The 24,129-nt window shown below is 46.9% G+C and overlaps 1 protein-coding gene across 1 annotated transcript in view; it reads right to left on the bottom strand.

Moving 5' to 3' along the window:
* Positions 1–1,410: 1,410 nt before the first annotated feature.
* LOC134910837 (uncharacterized) overlaps positions 1,411–24,129 on the bottom strand; it is a 239,741-nt gene continuing 217,022 nt past the window's right edge. The window contains exons 19-22 of the mRNA XM_063919221.1: positions 23,162–23,303; positions 20,553–20,737; positions 4,855–4,996; positions 1,411–2,202 (exon numbers count right to left, since the gene is read on the bottom strand). Coding sequence (XP_063775291.1) covers positions 2,024–2,202; positions 4,855–4,996; positions 20,553–20,737; positions 23,162–23,303 — 648 coding nt within the window. The 3' untranslated portion in view covers positions 1,411–2,023. The remainder of the gene's footprint in view (positions 2,203–4,854; positions 4,997–20,552; positions 20,738–23,161; positions 23,304–24,129) is intronic.

Genomic DNA, 24,129 nt, shown 5'->3' with positions numbered 1-24,129 from the left:
TCGCATGCAGGGCTGCAGGCGTTTTTTTGCACTGCTGCGACCAGGTAATTACCGCCTATAGCGGAGGGGGTAATCGCTGTGCAGGGGTGCGATCGGCTGTGCAGTGAGCTGCACAAACAAAAGTTTGTGCAGTTTCTGCAGAGCCCAGGGCTTACTCAGCTGCTGCGACGATCCGGGCCGGTGCTGACGTCAGGAATCCTCCTCCTGAATGGCTGGGCACGCCTGCGTTTTTCCGGACACTCCCTGGAAACGATGAGTTGCTGCTCACGAACGCCTTCTTCCTGTCAATCTTCTTGCGATCGCCGGTGTGATAGCTTTCTTCGTTAGTTCTGTTGCTGCCTGGCGATCCCCATCGCCGGCGGCCAACGCTCCTGCGCATTGCGGTGCATACACATGCGCTGCTCCGACCCGATTGCACAGCTGTGAAAAAGGCAGCGTGCGATCGGGTCTGACTGACCCCCCCATGTACTGTATGTGTGTGTACTATGGACCCCTCTATAGTGTCAGTGTATGTGTGTGTAAGGACCCCTGTATAGTGCCAGTGTGTGTGTAAGGACCCCTGTATAGTGTCAGTGTGTGTGTGTGTAAGGACCCCTGTATAGTGTCAGTGTGTGTGTGTGTAAGGACCCCTGTATAGTGTCAGTGTGTGTGTGCGTAAGGACACTTTTATAGTGTCATTGTGTGTGTGTAAGGACCCCTGTATAGTGCCAGTGTATGTGTAAGGACCCCTGTATAGTGCCAGTGTATGTGTGTGTAAGGACCCCTGTATAGTGTCAGTGTGTGTGTGTGTGTGTGTGTGTGTGTGTGTGTGTGTAAGGACCCCTGTATAGTGTCAGTGTGTGTGTGTAAGGACCCCTGTATAGTGTCAGTGTGTGTGTGTGTGCGTAAGGACACTTTTATAGTGTCAGTGTGTGTGTGTAAGGACCCCTGTATAGTGCCAGTGTATGTGTGTGTAAGGACCCCTGTATAGTGTCAGTGTGTGTGTGTGTAAGGACCCCTGTATAGTGTCAGTGTCTCGCTGCCAAACAAGCAGGTGGGCCGTAACAAACGGCTTTGCGTGCCGTATATGGCCCGCGGGCCGGAGATTCCCCACCCCTGGCCTAGAGCATCAAAATAGTTAGGGCCGGAGATGCAATCCAAATTTTGATCCGATTGTCCACTTGGGTGTTATCATTCACGCAACGCAAGCCGCGCATCGGTAATGACATCATTATATCAACCCCCTTTTCATCCCCTTAGGGAAGGTTTACTAAAATTTAGATTATGTAGTTTTCCTATTTCCCCCCCCCTGAAAAATACCTATGTTACATTTCAGCTTTCTAACATATCGGGAAGTAAGAAAATTAGTGATGAGTCAGTCAGTGAGGGCTTTCGTATATATATATTTATTTATTTACAGTATGTATATAATTCATATGTGCATATTCAGTATGTATATTTATACACACACACTTTTTATAAATACGCCCTCTGCTTTAAATGTGCAGGATCACTGAGGGTTGAGGGGGCCCCAGAAATATCAGTGTCCCGGGCCCCAAAATTTCTGGTGCCGGCCCTGCAGTTAGTCAAACACTAAAAACAATATACAATGCAGACAATGAATGAAACATCTCACAGCGTACAGTAAAATCATACTGTAATAATTTATTACATAAAACAAAGTAGCACTATATGCACTTACAGTAAATCCTTTAAGTATCAATAGTAGAAGGATAAGATAAGACTCCTCACCACTAGCAGACTGCTGTTACTACTCACCAATATCGAGTAGAACAATTTTTTTGTATTTAAGGAGGTTTACATTTAAATTCAGTGTGATGAATTATGAAAAATGTTCTCATCAAATTTCTATAGCAGATGTGTATTTTGCAGCACAATAATTATATATGTGAACAAACGTACAAAAGTACAGTAATTGACCATTTAATATGGAAATAAAAAATATTCTCAGCTGACTGATTTTGTTAATGCAATTCAAAACAACTATGACAGATTTTATGAAATAACGTGGCTGAAAGCATGGCTATCTTCGCAGTATGGCGCAGATTTCATGAGGCATCGGTGAACTGATAAACCCCATCGCAGGGGTGAGGTCCAGTATAGCTCCGGCCGGAGCCTGGAAAGTGAAGTTCTGTAGCAGCGTTGTAAAGAACACAAACAGCTCCGTTTTGGCCAGATTCTCTCCAGCGCAGCTTCTCTTACCTAGTGCAAACAAATTGGAAATATTGTAACATAACTACAGTAGCAAAGAGTGAGACCAGTCATGTGCTAGTTTATGTGTATATAGGGAGCAGTCAATACAATTTTTATATAATATTAATCAAAAAATGTGCTGGAACAATTCAGTGCATTTAGGGGGTGATTCAGATCCGATCGCTGCTGTGCGTTTTCGCACAGCGGGTGATCAGGTACTAACTGCACATGCGTATGCACCGCAATGCGCACGTGCGTTGGACAGCAACAAAGGGCATCACCGGTCAGCGAAGGGATGGTGTGAAAAATGCATTTGCACTGGCGTTCGCAAAGTGATTGACAGGAGGTAGCCGTTTGTGGGTAGTAATTGACCATTTATTGCGAGTGTCCAGAAAAATGCAGGCGTGGCCAAGCGTTTTCAGGGAGGGTTTCTGACATCAGCTCCGGCCCCGATCAACCTGTTCTCATCGCCCTGTAGAAGTAAGGAGGACATTTACTAAGCGGTGATAAGAGCGGAGAAGTGAGACAGTGGAGAAGTGGCCACATCAACCAATCAGCAGCTGTGTATAATTTTATAGTATGCAAATTATAGATGTTACTTCAGTGCTGATTGGTTGCCATGGGCAACTTCTCCACTGGCTCACTTCTCCGCTCTTATCACTGCTTAGTAAATGTCCCCCTAAGTCCTGGGCTGCGCAGAGACTGCACACAGTGGATTTTTGCAGCTCGGCGTACACATGGGATCGCACACTTGCACGGCGAATTTACACTCTCCCTGGAGGCAGCGACTATCTGATCACAGGACAGCAAAGTTAGAAGCCCAGCGATCAGGTCTGAATTACCCCCTTAGTTTTAACCTATTTGGTGCCAGTCAGACTAAGAAAGTCCTCATGCTTCAAACATCTTATACTTTATCAATTGAACAAGTGGGGTTCAGCTTGTTATTATTATTATTATTATTATTAGTTACCAGCCTGTCATAATGGTGGAACAACATAACAGAAATGTCAGCGCCGGCAGCTGTCTTCACTTAAGAGCGTGATTATGAAGTAGACTGTGCAGAAGGATTTAGGACATAACACTTGTTATGGCATTAATATTCTGAAAACATTTTTCACCCCTGCCTTGTATTCACCTTCGGATACATTGAATATTGAATTAGGTTACAACGTTTATCTGTTACGTACTAAAAAAGACTAATGTACCAGAGTGCTAGACTACAGTATTTTGCCTTGACACTTCTTACCCCACCAACCAACTTTTTGATCTAAAACAATTAAGCCCTCATCAAAGATGGCATATACTGCATTGTGACCTTCATGTTTCCTGTTTGGTGCTTAAAATCGCCATGCACTGTTGCCCTCGTTGTTTAAGTATTGTGATTCCTCCTATCCTGTACTTCACGGTGACTTTGCCTTTATCCACAGTTAAGTGATCCAAACCAACATTACGCATAACTTCTATTTGCATTATTGTGTGAGAAACCTGGCTTACATCTGACATTTCTGACCACTGTGTCTCTGCATCCGCTCTGGCTGTTGGACTTTTACCAGTTTATTCTGTACTCATGGCAAGCAGTTAGTATTATTGTTGGTATGTATGGCCACACAATGCTCAAACAGTGTGTAGCAACTGGGAAAACAGTCAATATATGAAATAACAATATTAAAGGCAGACATATTATATACAGACATAAAAACAAAGGTTCTGGAGGGCCCTGCTCATGAGAGATCACAATCTAATCAACAGCAAAAGAGCAATTATCTACACATAGCAGAAGCAGCCATGTTCATTGGTTGAACCAATGTTCTCCAGACATTATTATGCTTTATCCTTTTCAATTACAAGTGACACATCATTGGTTGCTAGTAAATTGACAAGGTGCACTCTTAAGAATATCGGCTAGTCCCACAAGATGGCTGCCTCCACTTTGTGAAGATAATGAGGACACTTTCACTGGTTATAGTGTATTCATTTTATTGTAGGCTTATAAAGTATGGTATTTTATATACAGTATGTACTGCATATTGGGCCTAATTCAGACCTGATCCTACAGTAGATGTGCTAAATTTATCACATCAACGATCAGTCTGCAGACATGCGGTGGTACGCCCAGCACAGGGCTAGTCTGCCCCACATGTCAGGCCTGACTCCCCTCCACCCCCCCACACAAGTAAAAAAGCATTGCACAGCAGCGACAGTTACAGGGTCCGACAGTCCCTGAGGGTCCTGCCCCAGAGAAGAAATTACAAACTTTACATAGTGAATTTATTGAGACAGTAATTCATAAGTAATTGGGAGCAATGTGTGAGGTTACTTAGTTCCTATACAATATAGTAATAGTACTCTGCAATGGTGGATACTGACTGGGGATGGAGCAGGCATCGCAGTGAATAGGACATAATGATGATATATAGGGGGCACAATCATAAATTTGCTACAAGACATTTATAGTTACTGTATGTCCCAGAGCACTATCTTACAATTTGTTAATCCTCAGATAATAGTATACTTAATACCGACTATAAATACTTAAGCTGATGTTAAAATCACAGTATTTCCATGCAAGATTATTCCACTTTCATACTATAGGTACAATGTAAATAATTTAAGCTTTCATGACTGGTAGAGTAAGAAAAAGATGTTCAGAATGAATGTTACCCAAAGAGAATGGTATAAACGCCTCGTTCTTCTTGAAATGTCCTTCTGAGTCAAGAAAATGTTCTGGGTAAAACTCTTCCGGTTTCTCAAAATAGGCGCCATCTTTCAGTGCAGAGGACAGTATTGGGAGAACGATGGTCCCCTGGGGTAAAAAGAGTGTGTGTGTAAATGCGGGCCATCAAACAAAGCATCACAGCCCGCTAATATATATATATATATAAGTCAACAAAGAGAAAAAAGTAGTGTAAATAGATTACATATTCAAACTAGTGATTTAAGTAACTTTAAATGAGATACAATAAGTATAACTACTATACAGAATATAAGACGACACATTAGACAAATCATTCCGCAGATTGTTTTACAGATAGAGAGAGGTGACGGCCATGTGCCTCATTCCATCACAATCCATGTTGATAGAAGGTCATCATATCTGTTGACCTTGTGCATCTTCGTTTACTCTCTTGGGCACAGTGAAGAAGACTGTGGAAGTTGGCTTCAGAACTAGTCTAATGCAGTTTCCTGGTCCACAGTATCCTGCATACGAAATCCCACGTTACAGTGTATTCCTGGAAATCACTGTAATGTAGCATTTTGTATGCAGATACAGCCGCAGTCACACACAGAATATAGGCATGCCGCATATAATTTTAATCAGCAGAAGCTGCTTGTGCATCCTAGCCACATAGTAATGCAAATAAGATGCATTTTCATAAAAAAAAAAAGGTGCCCGACGTTAGCAGAGCTGCCAGCTGACTCACGCCAGGCATCTCCTACTGCATGACGTATTGAGGGAAAATGTACGGGGAAACATCTGTATCCAAGCAGAGGCAGAGGTCACAGTGTAAGCAGCGATGTAAGTACTGTGTGCGGGTGGGTTTGTTATGCAGTAGTGTTTGGCATATGTGTACGGGGCATTATGTGTGTCATGTGTATAAATGCATTAATAAAGGTTGTCATATGTGTAAGAGACATTATGTGTGTCATTATGTGTATAAGGGCAATCATAAAGTTTGGCATATGTAAGGCGCATTATGGTTATAAGGACATTAATAAAGTATGTCATATGTGTAAGGGGCATTACTGTGTGGTATTATGTCTATAACTGCATTACTAATGTGTGGCATTATGTGTACAAGGTGCTCTACTGTGTGGTGTAACTTATAGAAAGGGCACTACTGTGTGGTCTAATGAGAATAAAGAGCAATATGATGTGGTGTAATGTGAATAAGGAGCAATATGGTGTGGTGTAATGTGAATAAGGAGCAATATGGTGTGGTGTAATGAGAATAAAGAGCAATATGATGTGGTGTAATGTGAATAAGGAGCAATTCAGTGTGATGTAAAGTGAAAAAGGGGCACTACTGTGAGGAGTAACATATATAAGGTAAAGTGGTACTACTGTGTGATGTAACGTGAATAAGGGACACTATTGCATGATATAATGTGAATAACGTTGTACTACTGTGCGGCCTAATTTGAATTGAGATTACTATTGTGTGGCAATACCCCTTCCCAGCAAGAACACACCCCTTTTTGGGCTGTGTGCCGAATGTGCGAACTGTTCCTATTTAAATTATAGGGGGTAGGAACACCAAAATGAGGACTGCTATGGGTGAGGGGTGATGGTGCTGGGAAAGGGGCGCAGGGTCAGAGGCGAAACTAAATGTGGTGCTAGGGGGCACCAGCCAAAATCTTGCCTAGGGCATCATATTGGTTAGGGCCAGCTCTCTCCCTGACCATCTAGAATCAAACCCAACCTCGGGCCATCTGCCCCTACATGGCCAGGGGTCGACCTCCTGCCACTACCCCTGACCACAACACGACTCGCAAGGCTAGAGCTAACACTCCGCCCCTACTGAATAAAAATTGGGCCACCAGCCCCAAGATCCACATATGATAATAATCAACTGTAGCATATGGGCCCACCTGGTACAGCAATGCCCATAAGTAAAAAAAATATCAAATATAACCAAACTTCTATTCCAAAAACTTAAGAAAATTAAGCCTAATAAATCAAAGGTTATTTAACCATTCTGAACTGGCCAACTGCCAGGTTCCTCCAAACTTGCCACCGCCGCCACAACCTAAAACTAATCTAACAGGACCTCAACACTCTAATTATGTCCTCAAAAAAGATCGCCAAACCGTCTTCCGACAGGTGAACACCATCAGACCAGTACAGCCGCTGGTCCCGGAAGGAAATTCTGCCATGAGTCACCACTAAACCACCCTGCTGCAGGACTGCCCTACCAACCACTGAGTTAACCCGCCGTCTAACCAGGTCAATCACTCCCGGGTTTAAAGCTCCATGCCAAACCCTCCGGGGCACAATGTCTGACCAGATGACGGTGCAAAATGGGCAGTCGGTCATCAACTGCAACAAGTGCCATCTGATCTCAAAGCGAATATCAAGGCCTGACAGAACCACCAAGTCGTTACCCCCCCAAATGATCAATAAGGAACAAGGGATAACCAAACCTGGGTGCAGATGATATCAAACCAGTCTCTCAGACCGTCCCACCTGAGGCCCCTTCGCCCCAGCCAATGCATAAGCTGAACCTCTGGAAAAGTCCTAACATCGGTGACCACAGGTGACACCGATAGCCAATATATATATATACAGGTTGAGTATCCCATATCCAAATATTCCGAAATACGGACTTTTTTGAGTGAGAGTGAGATAGTGAAACCTTTGTTTTTTGATGGCTCAATGTACACAAACTTTGTTTAATACACAGAATTATTAAACATATTGTATTAAATGACCTTCAGGCTGTGTGTATAAGGTGTATATGAAACATAAATGAATTGTGTGAATGTACACACACTTTGTTTAATGCACAAAGTTATAAAAAATATTGGTTGACATTACCTTCAGGCTGTGTGTATAAGGTGTATATGTAACATAAATGCATTCTGTGCTTATATTTAGGTCCCATCACCATGATATCTCATTATGGTATGCAATTATTCCAAAATACGGAAAAATCCCATATCCAAAATACCTCTGGTCCCAAGCATTTTGGATAAGGGAGACTCAACCTGTATATATATATATATACACGAGAGGAATGAAATAAGGCGGCACTCAGGAGACTTGAACGTGGTGAAACCAATAGGTGCTTTAGTCAACGTTTCGGGGATCGTGACCCCGTCTTCAGGACACACGTGTATATATATATATATATATATATATATATATACACTGCTCAAAAAAATAAAGGGAACACTAAAATAACAGATCCTAGATCTGAATGAATGAAATATTCTTATTAAATACTTTGTTCTGTACATAGTTGAATGTGCTGACAACAAAATCACACAAAATTTATCAATGGAAATCAAATTTATTAACCCATGGAGGTCTGGATTTGGAGTCACACTCAAAATTAAAGTGGAAAAACACACTACAGGCTGATCCAACTTTGATGTAATGTCCTTAAAACAAGTCAAAATGAGGCTCAGTAGTGTGTGTGGCCTCCACGTGCCTGTATGACCTCCCTACAACACCTGGGCATGCTCCTGATGAGGTGGCGGATGGTCTCCTGAGGGATCTCCTCCCAGACCTGGACTAAAGCATCCGCCAACTCCTGGACAGTCTATGGTGCAACGTGGCGTTGGTGGATGGAGCGAGACATGATGTCCCAGATGTGCTCAATTGGATTCAGGTCTGGGGAAGGGGCGGGCCAGTCCATAGCATCAATGCCTTCGTCTTGCAGGAACTGCTGACACACTCCAGCCACATGAGGTGTAGCATTGTCTTGCATTAGGAGGAATCCAGGGCCAACCGCACCAGCATATGGTCTCACAAGGGGTCTGAGGATCTCATCTCGGTACCTAATGGCAGCCAGGCTACCTCTGGCGAGCACATGGAGGGCTGTGCGGCCCCCCAAAGAAATGCCAGCCCACACCATTATTGACCCACTGCCAAACCGGTCATGCTGGAGGATGTTGCAGGCACCAGAACGTTCTCCTTGGCGTCTCCAGACTCTATCACGTCTGTCACATGTGCTCAGTGAGAACCTGCTTTCATCTGTGAAGAGCACAGGGTGCCGGTGGTGAATTTGCCAATCTTGGTGTTCTCTGGCAAATGCCAAACGTCCTGCACGGTGTTGGGCTGTAAGCACAACCCCCACCAGTGGACGTCGGGCCCTCATACCACCCTCATGGAGTCTGTTTCTGATCGTTTGAGTAGACACATGAACATTTGTGGCTTGCTGGAGGTCATTTTTCAGGGCTCTGGCAGTGCTCCTCCTGTTCCTCCTTGCACAAAGGCGGAGGTAGCGGTCCTGCTGCTGGGTTGTTCCCCTCCTACGGCCTACTCCACGTCTCCTGATGTACTGGCCTGTCTCCTGGTAGCGCCTCCATGCTCTGGACACTGCGCTGACAGACACAGCAAACCTTCTTACCACAGCTCGCATTGATGTGCCATCCTGGATGAGCTGCACTACCTGAGCCACTTGTGTGGGATGTAGGGAGGTCATACAGGCACGTGGAGGCCACACACACTACTGAGCCTCATTTTGACTTGTTTTAAGGACATTACATCAAAGTTGGATCAGCCTGTAGTCTGTTTTTACACTTTCATTTTGAGAGTGACTCCAAATCCAGACCTCCATGGGTTAAAAAATTTGATTTCCATTGATAATTTGTGTGTGATTTTGTTGTCAGCACATTCAACTATGTAAACAACAAAGTATTTAATAAGAATATTTCAATCATTCAGATCTAGGATGTGTTATTTTAGTGTTCCCTTTATTTTTTTGAGCAATATATATATATATATATATATATATATATATATATGAGTGGCCAACCACCCAAATAACTTGCGGATCTAACCGCCACCCTGCAAAAGAATTGTGTAAGAAAACATTAAGTGTAAACCAATGCATAACATGGAAGAGAACACCCTTACCGTGAAGGTAGGGGGGGATGTGGGTCTCCCAATTTGACTTGAGGCAAAAAATAAACTTCCGTCAGCCGGCAAAAGCCGAAATTAAAACCAATGGTAAAACAAGAATTCCTCAAGGCCCCCACAATCGCAAAGGCGATTGCGATGAGCGGCTAATCCTTAAAGGGGTGCACTGCCAGCAGAAGGCCTGATATAGCATCTAAATGCACCAGATCTCCACCTACCCATTGCCCGGATATCAACTTCGGACCAACCCACCACAGCGGCAGCTGAAGCAGCACCGATGCGGAAAGAGTGAGTCCCATAGTCGACCGGTGACAGACCCAAGTCCAATATACAGCGCTTTAAAACCAACCTGAACTGATAACAAGTAAACGGGGAACCGTCACTATGAACTAGCCACCCGTCAAGTGAATGAGGCCGTAAGCCCAAATAAGCCTCGGCCGCGACAACCGGACAAATGCAGCGTACACTGGCCCGACCCATTCGGACCCACTGCCCCCTGCCCACTACGTCAGTCTTGGAATGCTGTATCTTGCACCACAAACCATCGGGATGCACAACGACATGGCTCGCCTCATGGGTGAAACTGCTGCATGAGAAACCGCCACCAGTTCACCCACCCTGAACGCTCCATGATAAGCCATCACAAATGCCATCTTGAAGAGACGAACTTCTTAGTCCGAAGAACAAAGCCTCCTCAGTGACCCCAAAATTCATCTCAATAAGGAACCATGAATCGGGCGGCAAGGAGGTAGAGTTCTGCCTATTGATGGCAAATACCACTCCTAAGTTGTCACACCAAAAAATTACCTTCTTATTCCACAGGCAATGACCCCATAATTCCAAGGCCACCATGATAGGAAAAATTTCAAGTAACAGCATGTTCCCTATCAATCGATTGGTTACCCAATTCTCCGGCCAACTCTCTGCACACCATCTACCCGCAAAAATATGCACCAAAACCACAGGCACCCGACGCATCCGAAAAAAGCTCCAATACAGCATTAGGAACTGTGGGTACTTGCCATAAACACACCTCATGAAATTGAAAAAGAAAAGCATCCCAAATGCGCAGATCCCTACAAATCTCAAGAGATAACCTCAAGAAATGGTGCGGCCTCCTAATGCCCACTGTTGCCCTTTCCAATTTCCTACAAAACGCTCTCCACATAGGGATCACCCTGCAGGCAAAGTTAAACAGACCCAAAAGTGATTGAGCCTGCTTATGAGTGAGTTTGCTCGCCGCAAGCGCAAACAAAATTCCATCATGGAGACGCCAAACTTTTTCATCTGGAAGCCTGCACAAACCTGCCAGAGTATCAATCTGGATCCCTAAATAAACCAAGGACTCAGTTGGACCCTCGGTCTCATCCATAGCAATTGGAACTCCAAAAACATCAAACAATGCTAATGCCTTGTTTAGCAGCATCCTACAACGATCCGAATTCGGGGGGCCGATCAACAAAAAAATCATCCAAATAGTGCGTAATTCCCCATTCCCCAGTACCCTCTTGTAGACACCAATGTAAGAATGTACTAAACCGCTCAAAATACGCACAAGAAATTGAGCAACCCATAGGCAAACATCTATCGACATAAAATCTTTCGTCCAACTTAAAACCCATAAACCGGAACACCAACGGGTGTAACAGAAGGAGACGAAAGGCCGATTCAACATTCAACTTGCACATAAGTGCCCCACAACCGAATGATCTGACTATCTCCAACGCAGAGTCAAAAGATAAGTAAACCACCCAACAAAGCTCCTCCGGGATAGCATCATTCACTGATGCCCCCAGGGGATAAGAAAGATGCTGAATGAGCCTAAACTTGCCGGCAATCTTTTTTGGCACCACCCCCACCGGTGAAAGCACCAGATCAGGAATAGGAGGCTCCCGAAAGGAGCCCACCATCCAGCCCAAACTATCCTCGGCAGAAACCCTACACATCAAAAAAGTTCCACACAAAACCACTGTGAATGGATCCAGCAATAGGTAACGGGAATCCGTCCGCAAAACCGGTTCGCAGAAACTCCGCGTCGGCCTGACGCGGATGTCTCTGCAACCAGGGCAAAAGCGCCAGCAGCTTAATCAGAGAGGGAGCCCTACCCAACCACAGGGGCTGCTGGACCACGGCTTTGCCGAGTCGAGGGCATGGCGGCCCCTCCAGCCGCTGGTTTGTTGCAGTCCTTGATTGCGTGGCCCCCACCGCACCTAATGCAGGAGTGTTGAAAACGACACCTCCCGCCCAACTCACACTGGCCATTGTTAAAGGCAAAGCATTTCCCATGCCCCGCCCGCGACGAGCTGACCTATAGCTAAAGTATCAAGAGCCTGATTGCTTCCCCCAGCCTTTAGCGCCATTACCAACTGTCGGTCCGCCGGCTGCTTGAGTAACCTCCAGGTATAGCTCCACATCCTTCTTACCAAAATTATAAACTTCACGCCCATGCTGCTTTCTTCTAAAATCCTCGTCGTAACGACGCCATGCATACCCCCTATACTTATGAATCAGAAATTGATAACGAACCAAGTTCATGTACTCATCGGGCCGCGACTCCAAGTAGCAGGCCGCAAAAATCAACATACATCGAACCCAAGTATGGTAAGAATTTAACTAAAGGAATCCTCACTACCCTGACCTTTCATCCTTGCAGCTAGCAACGCCTTTCTATCATCCCTAGTCAGAGCAAATATGTTAATATATCGACCTTTCCGAATCCGGTCCCAGCACCCTCAACCCGCGCGTCACAGTTGTGTTAGCACAGTGGACCATGTCCGACTCCACTGACACCTGAGAAGATTTAGAGCTGGAATACCTACTCGAACGCCGCCGTCGCCTCTTGACCCTGTGAACCCCACCATTGGAAGAGAACACCCCCTCCGACGACGTGGAAGCCAGGGAAGAGTCGGTCCCCCGATGCCTGCACTTCCTCCTACTTCGCTTATCGGAGCCCTTACCCGTATCCCTACCTTCACTCGAGGATGAAGACTGGGTACCAGAGTCCACTCCACTACCAGGGCTACCAACACTCTCTCTGGCCCAGTCAGGGTCCGAAGATGACTCACCAGCCTGTGCGCCCATGCAGGGACGGTGCTAGGGTGTTCGGCGCCCCCCTGCAAATGATAAATTTGCGCCCTCCCTCCATTCACAAAGGGACAGTGCATGCCGTAGAGACGGCGAATGCCAGGCATTGCTTCTGCACGGTGCCTGTAAGGCAGGTTGACCTGTGCAGCGTGGAGGGGAAGGAGTGAGACCTGTACCCGCACTGATCAGTGACCAGCAGGAAACTGGAATCCAGGGGTGGAGAGCAGAGTGGCTGGTTTACACAGTAACTGGGACAGAACACAGAGGGGAAGGGGGGGGGGGATGCAGTGTCAGAACACAGGGGGCAGTGACATTGTAACTGGGATAGAACACAGACGGGATGTGACACAGTGACAGAACACAGGGGGCAGTGACATTGTGACTGGGATAGAACACAGACGGGGTGTGACACAGTGACAGAACACAGGGGGCAGTGACATTGTGACTAGGATAGAACACAGACGGGGTGTGACACAGTGACAGAACACAGGGGGCAGTGACATTGTGACTGGGATAGAACACAGACGGGGTGTGACACAGTGACAGAAAACAGGGGGCAGTGACATTGTGACTGGGATAGAACACAGACGGGGTGTGACACAGTGACAGAACACAGGGGGCAGTGACATTGTGACTGGGATAGAACACAGACGGGGTGTGACACAGGGGCAGTGACATTGTGAATGGGATAGAACACAAACGGGGTGTGACACAGTGACAGAACACAGGAGGCAGTGACATTGTGACTGGGATAGAACACAGACGGGGTGTGACACAGTGACAGAACACAGGGGGCAGTGACATTGTAACTGGGATAGAACACAGACGGGATGTGACACAGTGACAGAACACATGGGGCAGTGACATTGTGACTGGGATAGAACACAGACGGGGTGTGACACAGTGACAGAACACAGGGGGCAGTGACATTGTGACTGGGATAGAACACAGACGGGGTGTGACACAGTGACAGAACACAGGGGGCAGTGACATTGTGACTGGGATAGAACACAGACGGGGTGAGACACAGTGACAGAACACAGGGGGCAGTGACATTGTGACTGGGATAGAACACAGACGGGGTGTGACACAGTGACAGAACACAGGGGGCAGTGACATTGTGACTGGGATAGAACACAGACGGGGTGTGACACAGTGACAGAACACAGGGGGCAGTGACATTGTGACTGGGATAGAACACAGACGGGGTGTGACACAGTGACAGAACACAGGGGGCAGTGACATTGTGACTGGGATAGAACACAGACGGGGTGTGACACAGTGACAGAACACAGGGGGCAGTGACATTGTGACTGGGATAGAACACAGACGGGGTGTGACACAGTGACAGAACACAGGGGGCAGTGACATTGTGACTGGGATAGAACACAGACGGGGGTGTGACACAGTGACAGAACACAGACGGGGTGCGACACAGAACACATGGGAAGGGGGTGACACTGTGACTGGGATAGAACACAGACGGTGGGGGGGGGGGTGACACAGTGACTGGGACAGAACACACAGCGGTGGGTGTGACACAGTAACAGAACACAGAGGGGGGATGACACAATGACATATCACTGGTGGGATGGCACAGTGACAGAACACTGGGGTGACACTAACAGAACACTGGGGGGGGCAGCACACTGGGGGGGTGACACACTTGACAGAACACTGGTGGGGTGACACACTTTATAGAACACTGGTGGGGGTGTGACACACTTGACAGATCACTGGGGAGGGGTGACACACTTGACAGATCACTGGGGAGAGGTGACGCACTTGACAGAACACTGGAGGGGTGACACCTGACAGAACACTGGGGGGGTGACACACTTGACAGAACACTAGGGGGGGGGGGGTGACACACTTGACAGAATACTGGGGGGTTGACACACTTGACAGACCACTGGGGAGGAGACACACTTGAGAGAACACTGGAGGATGTCACTGACAGAACAGGGGGGAGGGAGCACGGAGGGGGGGTGGCTACATCGGGACTGTCCGGGTCTCTGACTCTGAACATCACAAGATCCTGACGTCTCAGCGCCATTTGCAGACCCAGCCCTCGCTCCCCCTGCTCTGTTACCTGAACTGCTGGGCAGCGCTCAGAGCCGCGACCGCCGGCTAGGGATGCCGGATTTCTGGCTGAGCGCTGCCTGTCTCTGCCCATGGTGGCCACAATGCTGGTATACTCACTGGGGGGCCAGGAGCGCTGATGACCGCAGCTGTCAGGATTCCGGGGACTTCATGGTGACCGCAGAAGAGCACGTCGTGGATGGCCGCAGCAGCAACAATAGTATGAGGCGCTGCCGGGAATAAGGGGGTGGAGCTTGCTGCAATCACGTTGGCACACTCTTATTTAACTTCCGGAAGACCACTGCTGCTGTACCGTATCGTGACTGCAATAAACAAAGTATACGCTGCGGCTGCACTCTGACCATATTCACAAAGCTGCCGACTGCCGCACCAACAGACTGCAGAGGGATGCAAAGTAGGGAGAGCGCCTCTCTAGCCCAGCGCCTACCTGCTTTGCATCCCTTTGCTGAGCGGGTAACGCCAGCTCTGCACCCAAGGATGCTGACTCGGCTCCCCCTTGAAGACTCCCTGAAGCTGCTGCTCTTTCCATGACGCGGCTCTATAGCTGTGGAAACAAGAGAAACATCGTTCCCGGCCGCAAGCGCAGGCGCGACAGTCGAGCGGGACAGCTGTCCCTGCTCCCTAGGTGCATATATTGAGGTCAAAAACTGGTGCAAGGGCCCGCGTAATATTAGTAGCCAATGAACCGGAATCAGTGCCCTGCCTACCTGGCACGGTGGTTAGCAGGGGAACAACTGCTGACACAACCGCTGCACAAATCGTAGATAAAGCAGATGCATCCAAAAGCAGGAGTGGTCACGCTAGACGGGACGCCACGCACTCCCTCCGCGTAAGACCTATGGCCACGAAGAGAAGAATGAGCGCCCCCAGTGGGCAGCAACGGCCCTGCCAAGCCTTCACTGTCAGCCGCTGCAGATTCATCATCCAACCCTGAGGAACTCAGCTGCGCATTCCTATGCCTCACACTCCTCCTTTCCCTAGCATTAGTCCCTCTCTCTAAACTGTGAAAATAGAGAATTTAAGACAGAAAAGAAATAAGAGTTAGGATGAAATCGCAAGGAAAGCAGAAAAGAGAAAAGTCTGTATACAATATACAACAGAACAACACTTCAGCAGAAGCACCGTACTTATCCTTCCAACGAAAAACTGGAAAGAGGCAGAAACTTCTAGGGTCACATATTATTATTATTTATTATTATTATCCTTTATTTATATGTCGCCACAAGGGATCCGCAGCGCCAGGGGCGCAGACAGAACTTTGTGGGCCCCATAGCAACAATTTTAAGGGGCCCCTGTCCCAATGCTTTTAGAGTGACACCTCTCAACAGCAGGTGTGAAATTTAATGCCCCAAACTAATGCCCTAGTTCATATTTTGATCCATAGTAGTGCCTTAGTAATGTTATGCCACATAGTAGTGCCATAGTTTATTGTATGCCCCATAGTAGTGTGCTAGTTTATTTTATGAGCCATAGGAGTGACTTAACTCACATTATGGCCCTCATTCCGAGTTGTTCGCTCGCAAGCTGCTTTTAGCAGCTTTGCACACGCTAAGCCGCCGCCTACTGGGAGTGAATCTTAGCTTATCAAAATTGCGAACGAAAGATTAGCAATATTGCAAATAGACACTTCTTAGCAGTTTCTGAGTAGCTCCAGACTTACTCGGCATCTGTGATCAGTTCAGTGCTTGTCGTTCCTGGTTTGACGTCACAAACACACCCAGCGTTCGCCCAGACACTCCTCCGTTTCTCCAGCCACTCCCGCGTTTTTCCCAGACACGGTAGCGTTTTTTCGCACACACCCATAAAACGGCCTGTTTCCGCCCAGAAACACCCACTTCCTGTCAATCACATTACGATCACCAGAACGAAGAAAAAACCTTGTAATGCCGTGAGTAAAATACCTAACTGCATAGCAAATTTACTTGGCGCAGTCGCACTGCGGACATTGCGCATGCGCATTAGCGACTAATCGCTCCGTTGCGAAAGAAAAATAACGAGCGAACAACTCGGAATGACCCCCAATGTCACATTGCAGTGCTGCCAGTACACATTGTGCCACACAGTATCCCCAATTCACATTATGAAATACAGTGTCCCCAATTCATATTATGCCACATTACGGTGCCCAATTCATATTATGCCACATTACAGTGCCCTCAAGTTTATTTTAAACCACATTACAAAGAGAAGGTCCAGGGGCCAAAAGTAGATATTTGTAGGCCTCAAGGCAAACATTTGTAAGTACCACTATGTACCTCCAATGGTGGAAAATGTATAGGTCACATGTAACTTTGACAGGGATGGTGGGCCCCTCTCAGTTCTGGGCCCCATAGCAGCTGCACTGCCCGCACCTATGGTAGCTACGCCCTTGCGCAGCGCCCATTACACAGTACATAATAAGATGAGCAAACAAGAAAACCGCACTTACAGTACAGGACAAAATAGGACAGGTATAGAAAACCCGGGGTTAGATGCCATCAAAGGGAGCATGGAGTATAAGATAGTGTAAGTAAGAAAAGGAAAGGCACATGAGGAAAGAAGTCCCTGCTCTTGCGAGCTTACAATCTAAAAGGTGAGGGGCTAACAGACCAGAGTGACACAGACGGGGTAGGCAGTGAGCATAGACAAGAGGGTTAGGAGGAGAGTTGACTGGGTTTGGTGAAGAAGTGGGTCTTGAGAGCCCTTTTGAAGTTTTGTAGAGAGGTGGAGAGTCGGATGGGGAGAGGTAGAGCATTCCAAAGATAGGAAGCAACACGTGCAAAATCTTGTAGGTAGGAGTGGGAGGAGGTAATTAGTTGGCAGGAGAGACGGTGTGCATTAGCAGAGCGAAGAGGACGGGTGGGAATGTAGAGAGGTAAGGTTCGAGATGTAAGAGGGAGAAGAGTGGGTGAGGGTTTTGTAGGTGAGTGTGAGATGCTTGAATTGGATTCTGAATGGGAAGGGTAGCCAGTGAAGGTCCTGCAAGAGAGGGGATGTGGATGTAGTATGTTTGGTGAGGAAGATGAGATGGGCAGCAGCATTGAGGATAGATTGAATTGGAGAGAGGCATTTTTGAGGGAGGCCAGATAGGAGGATATTGCAGTAGTTTAATCTGGAGATGACCAGTGAGTGAATGAGGGTCTTAGTAGCATCCTGGGTGAGAAAGGGTCTGATCCTGGAGATGTTTTTGAGGTGGAAATGGCAGGTTTTTGGAAAGTACTGAATGTGTGGTTTGAAGGAGAGGGAGGAGTCAAGGATTACTCCAAGACATCGCACTTGGGGGCTAGAGGAGAAAGTTGTGCTATCAATGGATAATGAAATTGTGGGAGGTGAGGTTATGCGGGAGCGAGGGAAGATGATCAGCTCAGTCTTAGACATGTTAAGTTTAAGAAAGCGCTGGGACATTCAGGAGGAGATAGCAGAGAGACAGTTGGAGATACGAGTGAGGAGAGCAGGGGAGAGGTCAGGGGAGGAAAGGTAGATTTGAGTATCATCAGCGTAGAGATGATATTTTAAGTCAAAAGAGCTAATGAGCTCACCTAATGAGGATGTGTAGAGAGAGAAAAGGAGAGACCCAAGAACAGAACCTTGGGGGACACCTACTGGTAGAGGAAGTGGGGGGGAGGTGGAGTCATGAGAGGAGACAGAGAAGGAACGGTCAGAAAGGTAGGAGGACAGACAGGAGAGAGCAGTATCACGCAAACCAAGGGAGTAAAAGATTTGCAGGAGGAGAGGGTGGTCTACAGTGTCAAAAGCAGCAGAGAGGTCAAGGAGAATAAGCAGAGAGTAGTGGCCCCTGGATTTCGCAGCAAGGAGATCATTGCAGACTTTTGTGAGGGCAGTTTCAGTGGAGTGCTGAGGACAGAAACCAGAGTGGAAAAGGTCAAGCAGTGAGTGGGAAAAAAGAAAGACAGTGAGGCGGTTGTAGACAATACGCTCAAGGAGTTTGGAGGCAAAAGGGAGAAGAGAGATGGGTCGGTAGTTGGAGAGATTGGTTGGATCAATGGTAGGTTTTTTAAGAATAGGGTAGACAAGTGCATGCTTGAAGGCAGAAGGGATAGTGCCTGATGAGAGTGAGAGATTGAGTAGATGGGCAAGATGGGAAAAGGCATAAAAAGAGAGGAAGCGGAGAAGGCGGGAGGGAATAGGGTCAAGTGGAGAGGTGGAGGGGGGTGAGGACAGGATGAGGACCATGACTTCCTCTCCAGATACAGGGAACAAAGATGTCAGAGTTGGTAGGAGGAAAGGAGAGGGGGGGGGGGGGGTTGAGAAATGGAGAAGGGAGGTTGCTCAGGTTCTGGTGGGATGTTATGTCCTGACGAATGGAGTCAATTTTGGATGTGAAGTAGGTGGCAAAATCAAGAGCAGAAAGCGAAGAGGGAGTTGAGGCGGGGGTGGGCAGAGGAGCGAGTTGACATTGGCAAAGAGGCACCTGGGGTTTGAGGATTGGGAGAAGATGAGGTTTTTGAAGTAAGACTGTTTTGAGAGGGTACTCGAAGATGAACAGGTTGGAAGAGGCGTATGGCATAGACCTCGAATGTAGAGAATGTAAAGGATGGTTCTGGTAGTATGAGTTGGTATAAGTAGCTAGAGGGTAGTAGGAGCCAACACCACCACCGTGGCGACCCCCAGGTCGGGGTGTGTGTGAGAATGTGAGACCCCCAGCAGAGAGAGCAACGGGAGAAACTGTGTCAGAGGAAGAAATCCAGGTTTCAGTGATGGCTAGGAGATGCAAGGAATTTGAGATGAAAAGGTCGTGCGTGGGGACCAGTTTGTTACAGATAGATCTGGCATTCCAGAGGGCACAGGAGAGAGGGAGAGAGTCTAAGGGAGTGATGTGAATGAGATTATCAGGGTTGCTGTAGCAATGAGGTGAGATGGATTTAGAAGACAGAGATACAGAGGGTGTAGTGAGGGTGCGGGCTCCTGGCCTAGGTAAGGACACTGCAGTAGTTGAGCATGGAGGGAGTAAAGTGTGGTACAGAGTGGTATGAGGTGAGGTAGGTAGAGGTGGGAGGGAGCAGGGCAGAGTGGTGGACGATTGGGCCCAAGGTAGGGTAGAAGTGAATGACAGTGGGGTATCAGGGGAGGAGCATATATTCCTAGCTGTACCACCCCTGACTCTATATCAACCAATCCAGTTAAACCAAGACATGCACAACGTTCCTTCCCCAAAAACCTTAACCCCTGAAAGCCTGAAGTGCTCCATTGACTGACATGCTAAATGCCCAGACCAGTGAGTTTATGCTGTTCAGGCACACAAGATGCCCTACACAGTCTTTCTGTTGCATTCAAGTTAATATTATGATTGAGGATAGTCTCACAATTGTCACCTGCTTCAGATGTCGCCTTAATATGTATCACATATTTTATATGTTGTACTGTTTACCTTTGTTACTGGATGTATCTATGTTATTATGCAATTTTGTGTGTGTGTGTGTGTGTGTGTGTGTGTGTGTGTATTTTTGTCTCTGACATGAATGTTTTCTTACAATTGTACCATGATGTTATGTTTGAATAAAAATACATTTAAAATAAAGAAAAAGTAGATAATTAAAGCACAGTAAACAAGAAATAAAATAATAATTGTTTATGAAACTCCAATCACCTTTGGAATGACATATCCTCTGAATGTGACATCTCGAGAGGTTGCGTGCTGTAAATTACCAGGAACAATATCACCAAACCGCTGAATTTCATGGATGACGGCGTCGGTGTACGGCAGATGTTTCCTATGATCTGTTTGAGGTTGAGCTGATCCGATCACTCTTTCAATTTCATTTTGTACTTTTTCTAAGATGTAAAACGGAGATATTTCTTGATTTATAAATGCGTTACGTCAGTGGTTTCAAGTTAATATTATCACGGAATCACGGCGCCCTAGAATATCAGAATTTTTTTCACGGCACTCCTAGGCCAAAAAATTCTTATTGAGAAATTTAGAAAGAAATTGATTGATTGTTGATCGCGCTTATATGTCATCCTTAGGGACAGTTGTGTGGTGAGGGCAGAGGCGGAACTAGCGGCAGTGCAGGCAGTGCCTTGCACTGGGGCCCACCACTGTGAAGGGGCCCAAAGCCAGAGCGGCATGTAATGAGTCAAACTGACTCATTACATGCCGCCTGGCTCCCGCTGTGTGCCGCCGCCGCCGAGGCCGAGGAGAGAGAGGATGCGCACCGGCTACGGGGTGGGGGGGGGATGAGGAGGGGGGTGGAGGAGGGAGCCGCAGCAGCGCTGTGTAATTGGTAGAAGCGCTGCTGCTGCTGGGTCTCTCCTTTACCATAGGCTGCCCTCCGCCGCCTGTGACTGCTGGGATGCGCATCGCATCTCCTCCTCTTCTCCTCTGCCAGAAGCTGCACGAGGAGCCTGCGCCAGTGGAAACGGTAAGTATATCTATCTATCTATCTATCTATCTATCTATCTATCTATCTATCTATCTATCTATCTATCTAGTCTGCCGTATTGTTTAAAAAAGGGGGACGCTGTTTGCCATAATGTGTAAAAAATGGGATGCTGTCTGCCGTAATGTGTAATAAATGGGACGCTGTCTGCCGTAATGTGTAATAAATGGGACGCTGTCTGCCGTAATGTGCAAAAAATGGGACGCTGTCTGCCGTAATGTGCAAAAAATGGGACGCTGTCTGCCGTAATGTGTAATAAGGGGACGCTGTCTGCCATAATGTGTAATAAATGGGACGCTGTCTGCCGTAATGTGCACAAAATGGGACGCTGTCTGCCGTAATGTGTAATAAATGGGGAATCTGCCTGCCGTAATGTGCAAAAAATGGGACGCTGTCTGCCGTAATGTGTAATAAATGGGATGCTGTCTGCCGTAATGTGTAACAAGGGCACGCTGTCTGCCGTTATGTGTAAAAAGTGTACGCTGTCTGCCGCTATGTGTAACAAGGACACGCTGTCTGCCGTTATGTGTATAAAGGGCACGCTGTCTGCCGTTATGTGTATAAAGGGCACGCTGTCTGCCGTTATGTGTAAAAAGTGTACGCTGTCTGCCGCTATGTGTAACAAGGGCACGCGGTCTGCCGTTATGTGTAAAAAGGGCACGCTGTCTGCCGTTATGTGTAAAAAGTGTACACTGTCTGCCGCTATGTGTAACAAGGGCACGCTGTCTGCTGTTATGTGTAAAAAGGGCACGCTGTCTGCCGTTATGTGTAAAAAGTGCACGCTGTCTGCTGTAATGTGTAAAAAGAGGAATCTGTCCGCTGTAAGGTGTAAAAGGGTCTCTACTTGGTGTAGTGGTGCTACTGTGCGGCGTAATTTGAATAATGGAGACTACTGTGTACCGTTTTATGAATTGGTATTTTGTGGCCACACCTCTTCCCCACGAAGCCACGCCACTATGTACTTTTGCGCGCGCCTACGGCACGCGCTGCCCCTGTTTTGCATGCCGTTTCTTGCACACAGTGCTAAAATGTCTAGTTACGGCACTGTTGCAAGGTATCCATTTCTCTGGCCCTGAGCAGGTCCCCCTCACCAGATCCTCTCCAGGGGTGAGGGGGTGGACTTGGATGGGATGTGTGTGTGGGGGGGGGGGATGTGCGGGGGGGGGGGGGGGGGCAAAGCATTTTGTCGCACCTGGGCCCACCGCTCGCTAGTTCCGCCACTGGGTGAGGGACAAGATTTGCTTCTGTTTGGCCACGTATTTTATAACTGGCAGCCACAAGCACTGGTTTTGCCTATTATATTGACCATGAATAATTTGAATTGGTCCTGGACCACCAACCCAGGGCACCCCTGCAAGTGTCCCGAGGCACCCCAGGGAGCCACGGCACACAGTTTGGGAACCTCTGCGTTAGGTTAATGAACACTCACTAGTACAGTGGTTCCCAAACTGCTGCGGCATCCTCGGGTGCCCTGGGGGAACTTGCAGGGGTGCCTTGGGTTGGTGACTCAAGACCAATTCAAATGAATTATGGTCAGTATAATAGGGAAAAACAGTGCTGGTGGCTTCCAATAATAACGTATGTGGACAAACAGAAGTGAATCCTCCTGTCCCTCACCACCTAACTGACCCTAATGATGACATATAAACACAATTTACTTAAGATTTTTTCCCTAGGGATGCCGTAAAAAAAAAAATACTGATACTCTGGAGAGCCGTGGTCCAAAAAAGTTTGAGAACTACTGTACTAGCACAGTGCTACTTAGCCAGTTACTGTATTAAGCCAAACCGACAAGAAGGTCATACACATTCCTTACTTTGGATCTCTGGGTATTTCATCATTAGCAGGAGGCCCCATCTCAGTGTAGATGAGGTTGTCTCCATCCCAGCACCAAACAGATTTCTGACAAGGCCGATCAGGTTGTCATAGTGATAATACAAGGTAGATTCTGGTTTCCCCTGCATAAAATAAATGGTAAACGATTTGCAACCAATAAAATATTTTTCAGATCTGTCAACTCTATAACTGCTTTTTTTCTTATCCATTTCTACCGATGAATAGAGCAGATGTGCTATTACCATTTCCGTACATTATTTTATTTTCTTCTAGTTCTGTGTTTGTTGTTATCATGTTTGTTTGCAGTATAATTACTGTTCATTGATTTTTTAATGTATTACTATTTTTATTCCATGAGTATTGTGACTTTATGTTATATTACATTGCAGATAATCACATTCAGGGATCCGGCTCTCGGCTGCAGACGTGACGTACTGTAACACCCAGCAATCCTACTAGGAGCTGGGGAGGTCAGGGCAATCTCTGCGGCACCCCCCTTCCCTCTCTTAACACCCCCTATAATCTGTCTCTGAAAGGACGTCTGTTTCATACAGAGGTATAAATGCATAATGATGGTTGATTCTGAGCGGGCTGTTTGACCTTCCCCTTGAAGGTGGACAGAAACTCACATTAGCACAATAAAATAGCAACTATGGCTGCCATGGATTTCCACCCTTGCATCCACTTTGTATCTGACTCAGCCTTTGCTTGGACCTCAGTGATCATCATATTGATTAATCGGTTAATTAAAGCTAATCGATATTTTGGTTTCCAGCAATATGTTTGACTCATTATACACTTTGTCGGTAGTACTTCTGTATCTGTGGAACTTAGCTCTAATTGTTCTTAATCCATCCTTAACCCCAACCACACAGCAGAATTAATATACAGCACTGCCATCATCCCATCTTTGGTCATTGGGGGTCATTCCGAGTTGATCGCTAGCTG

Source organism: Pseudophryne corroboree, chromosome 4 (genome assembly GCF_028390025.1).
Source record: "Pseudophryne corroboree isolate aPseCor3 chromosome 4, aPseCor3.hap2, whole genome shotgun sequence".
Classification (NCBI taxonomy): Eukaryota; Metazoa; Chordata; class Amphibia; order Anura; family Myobatrachidae; genus Pseudophryne; species Pseudophryne corroboree.
Note: the sequence above shows the minus strand (reverse complement) of the source record. Positions and strands in the feature narration are given on the sequence as shown.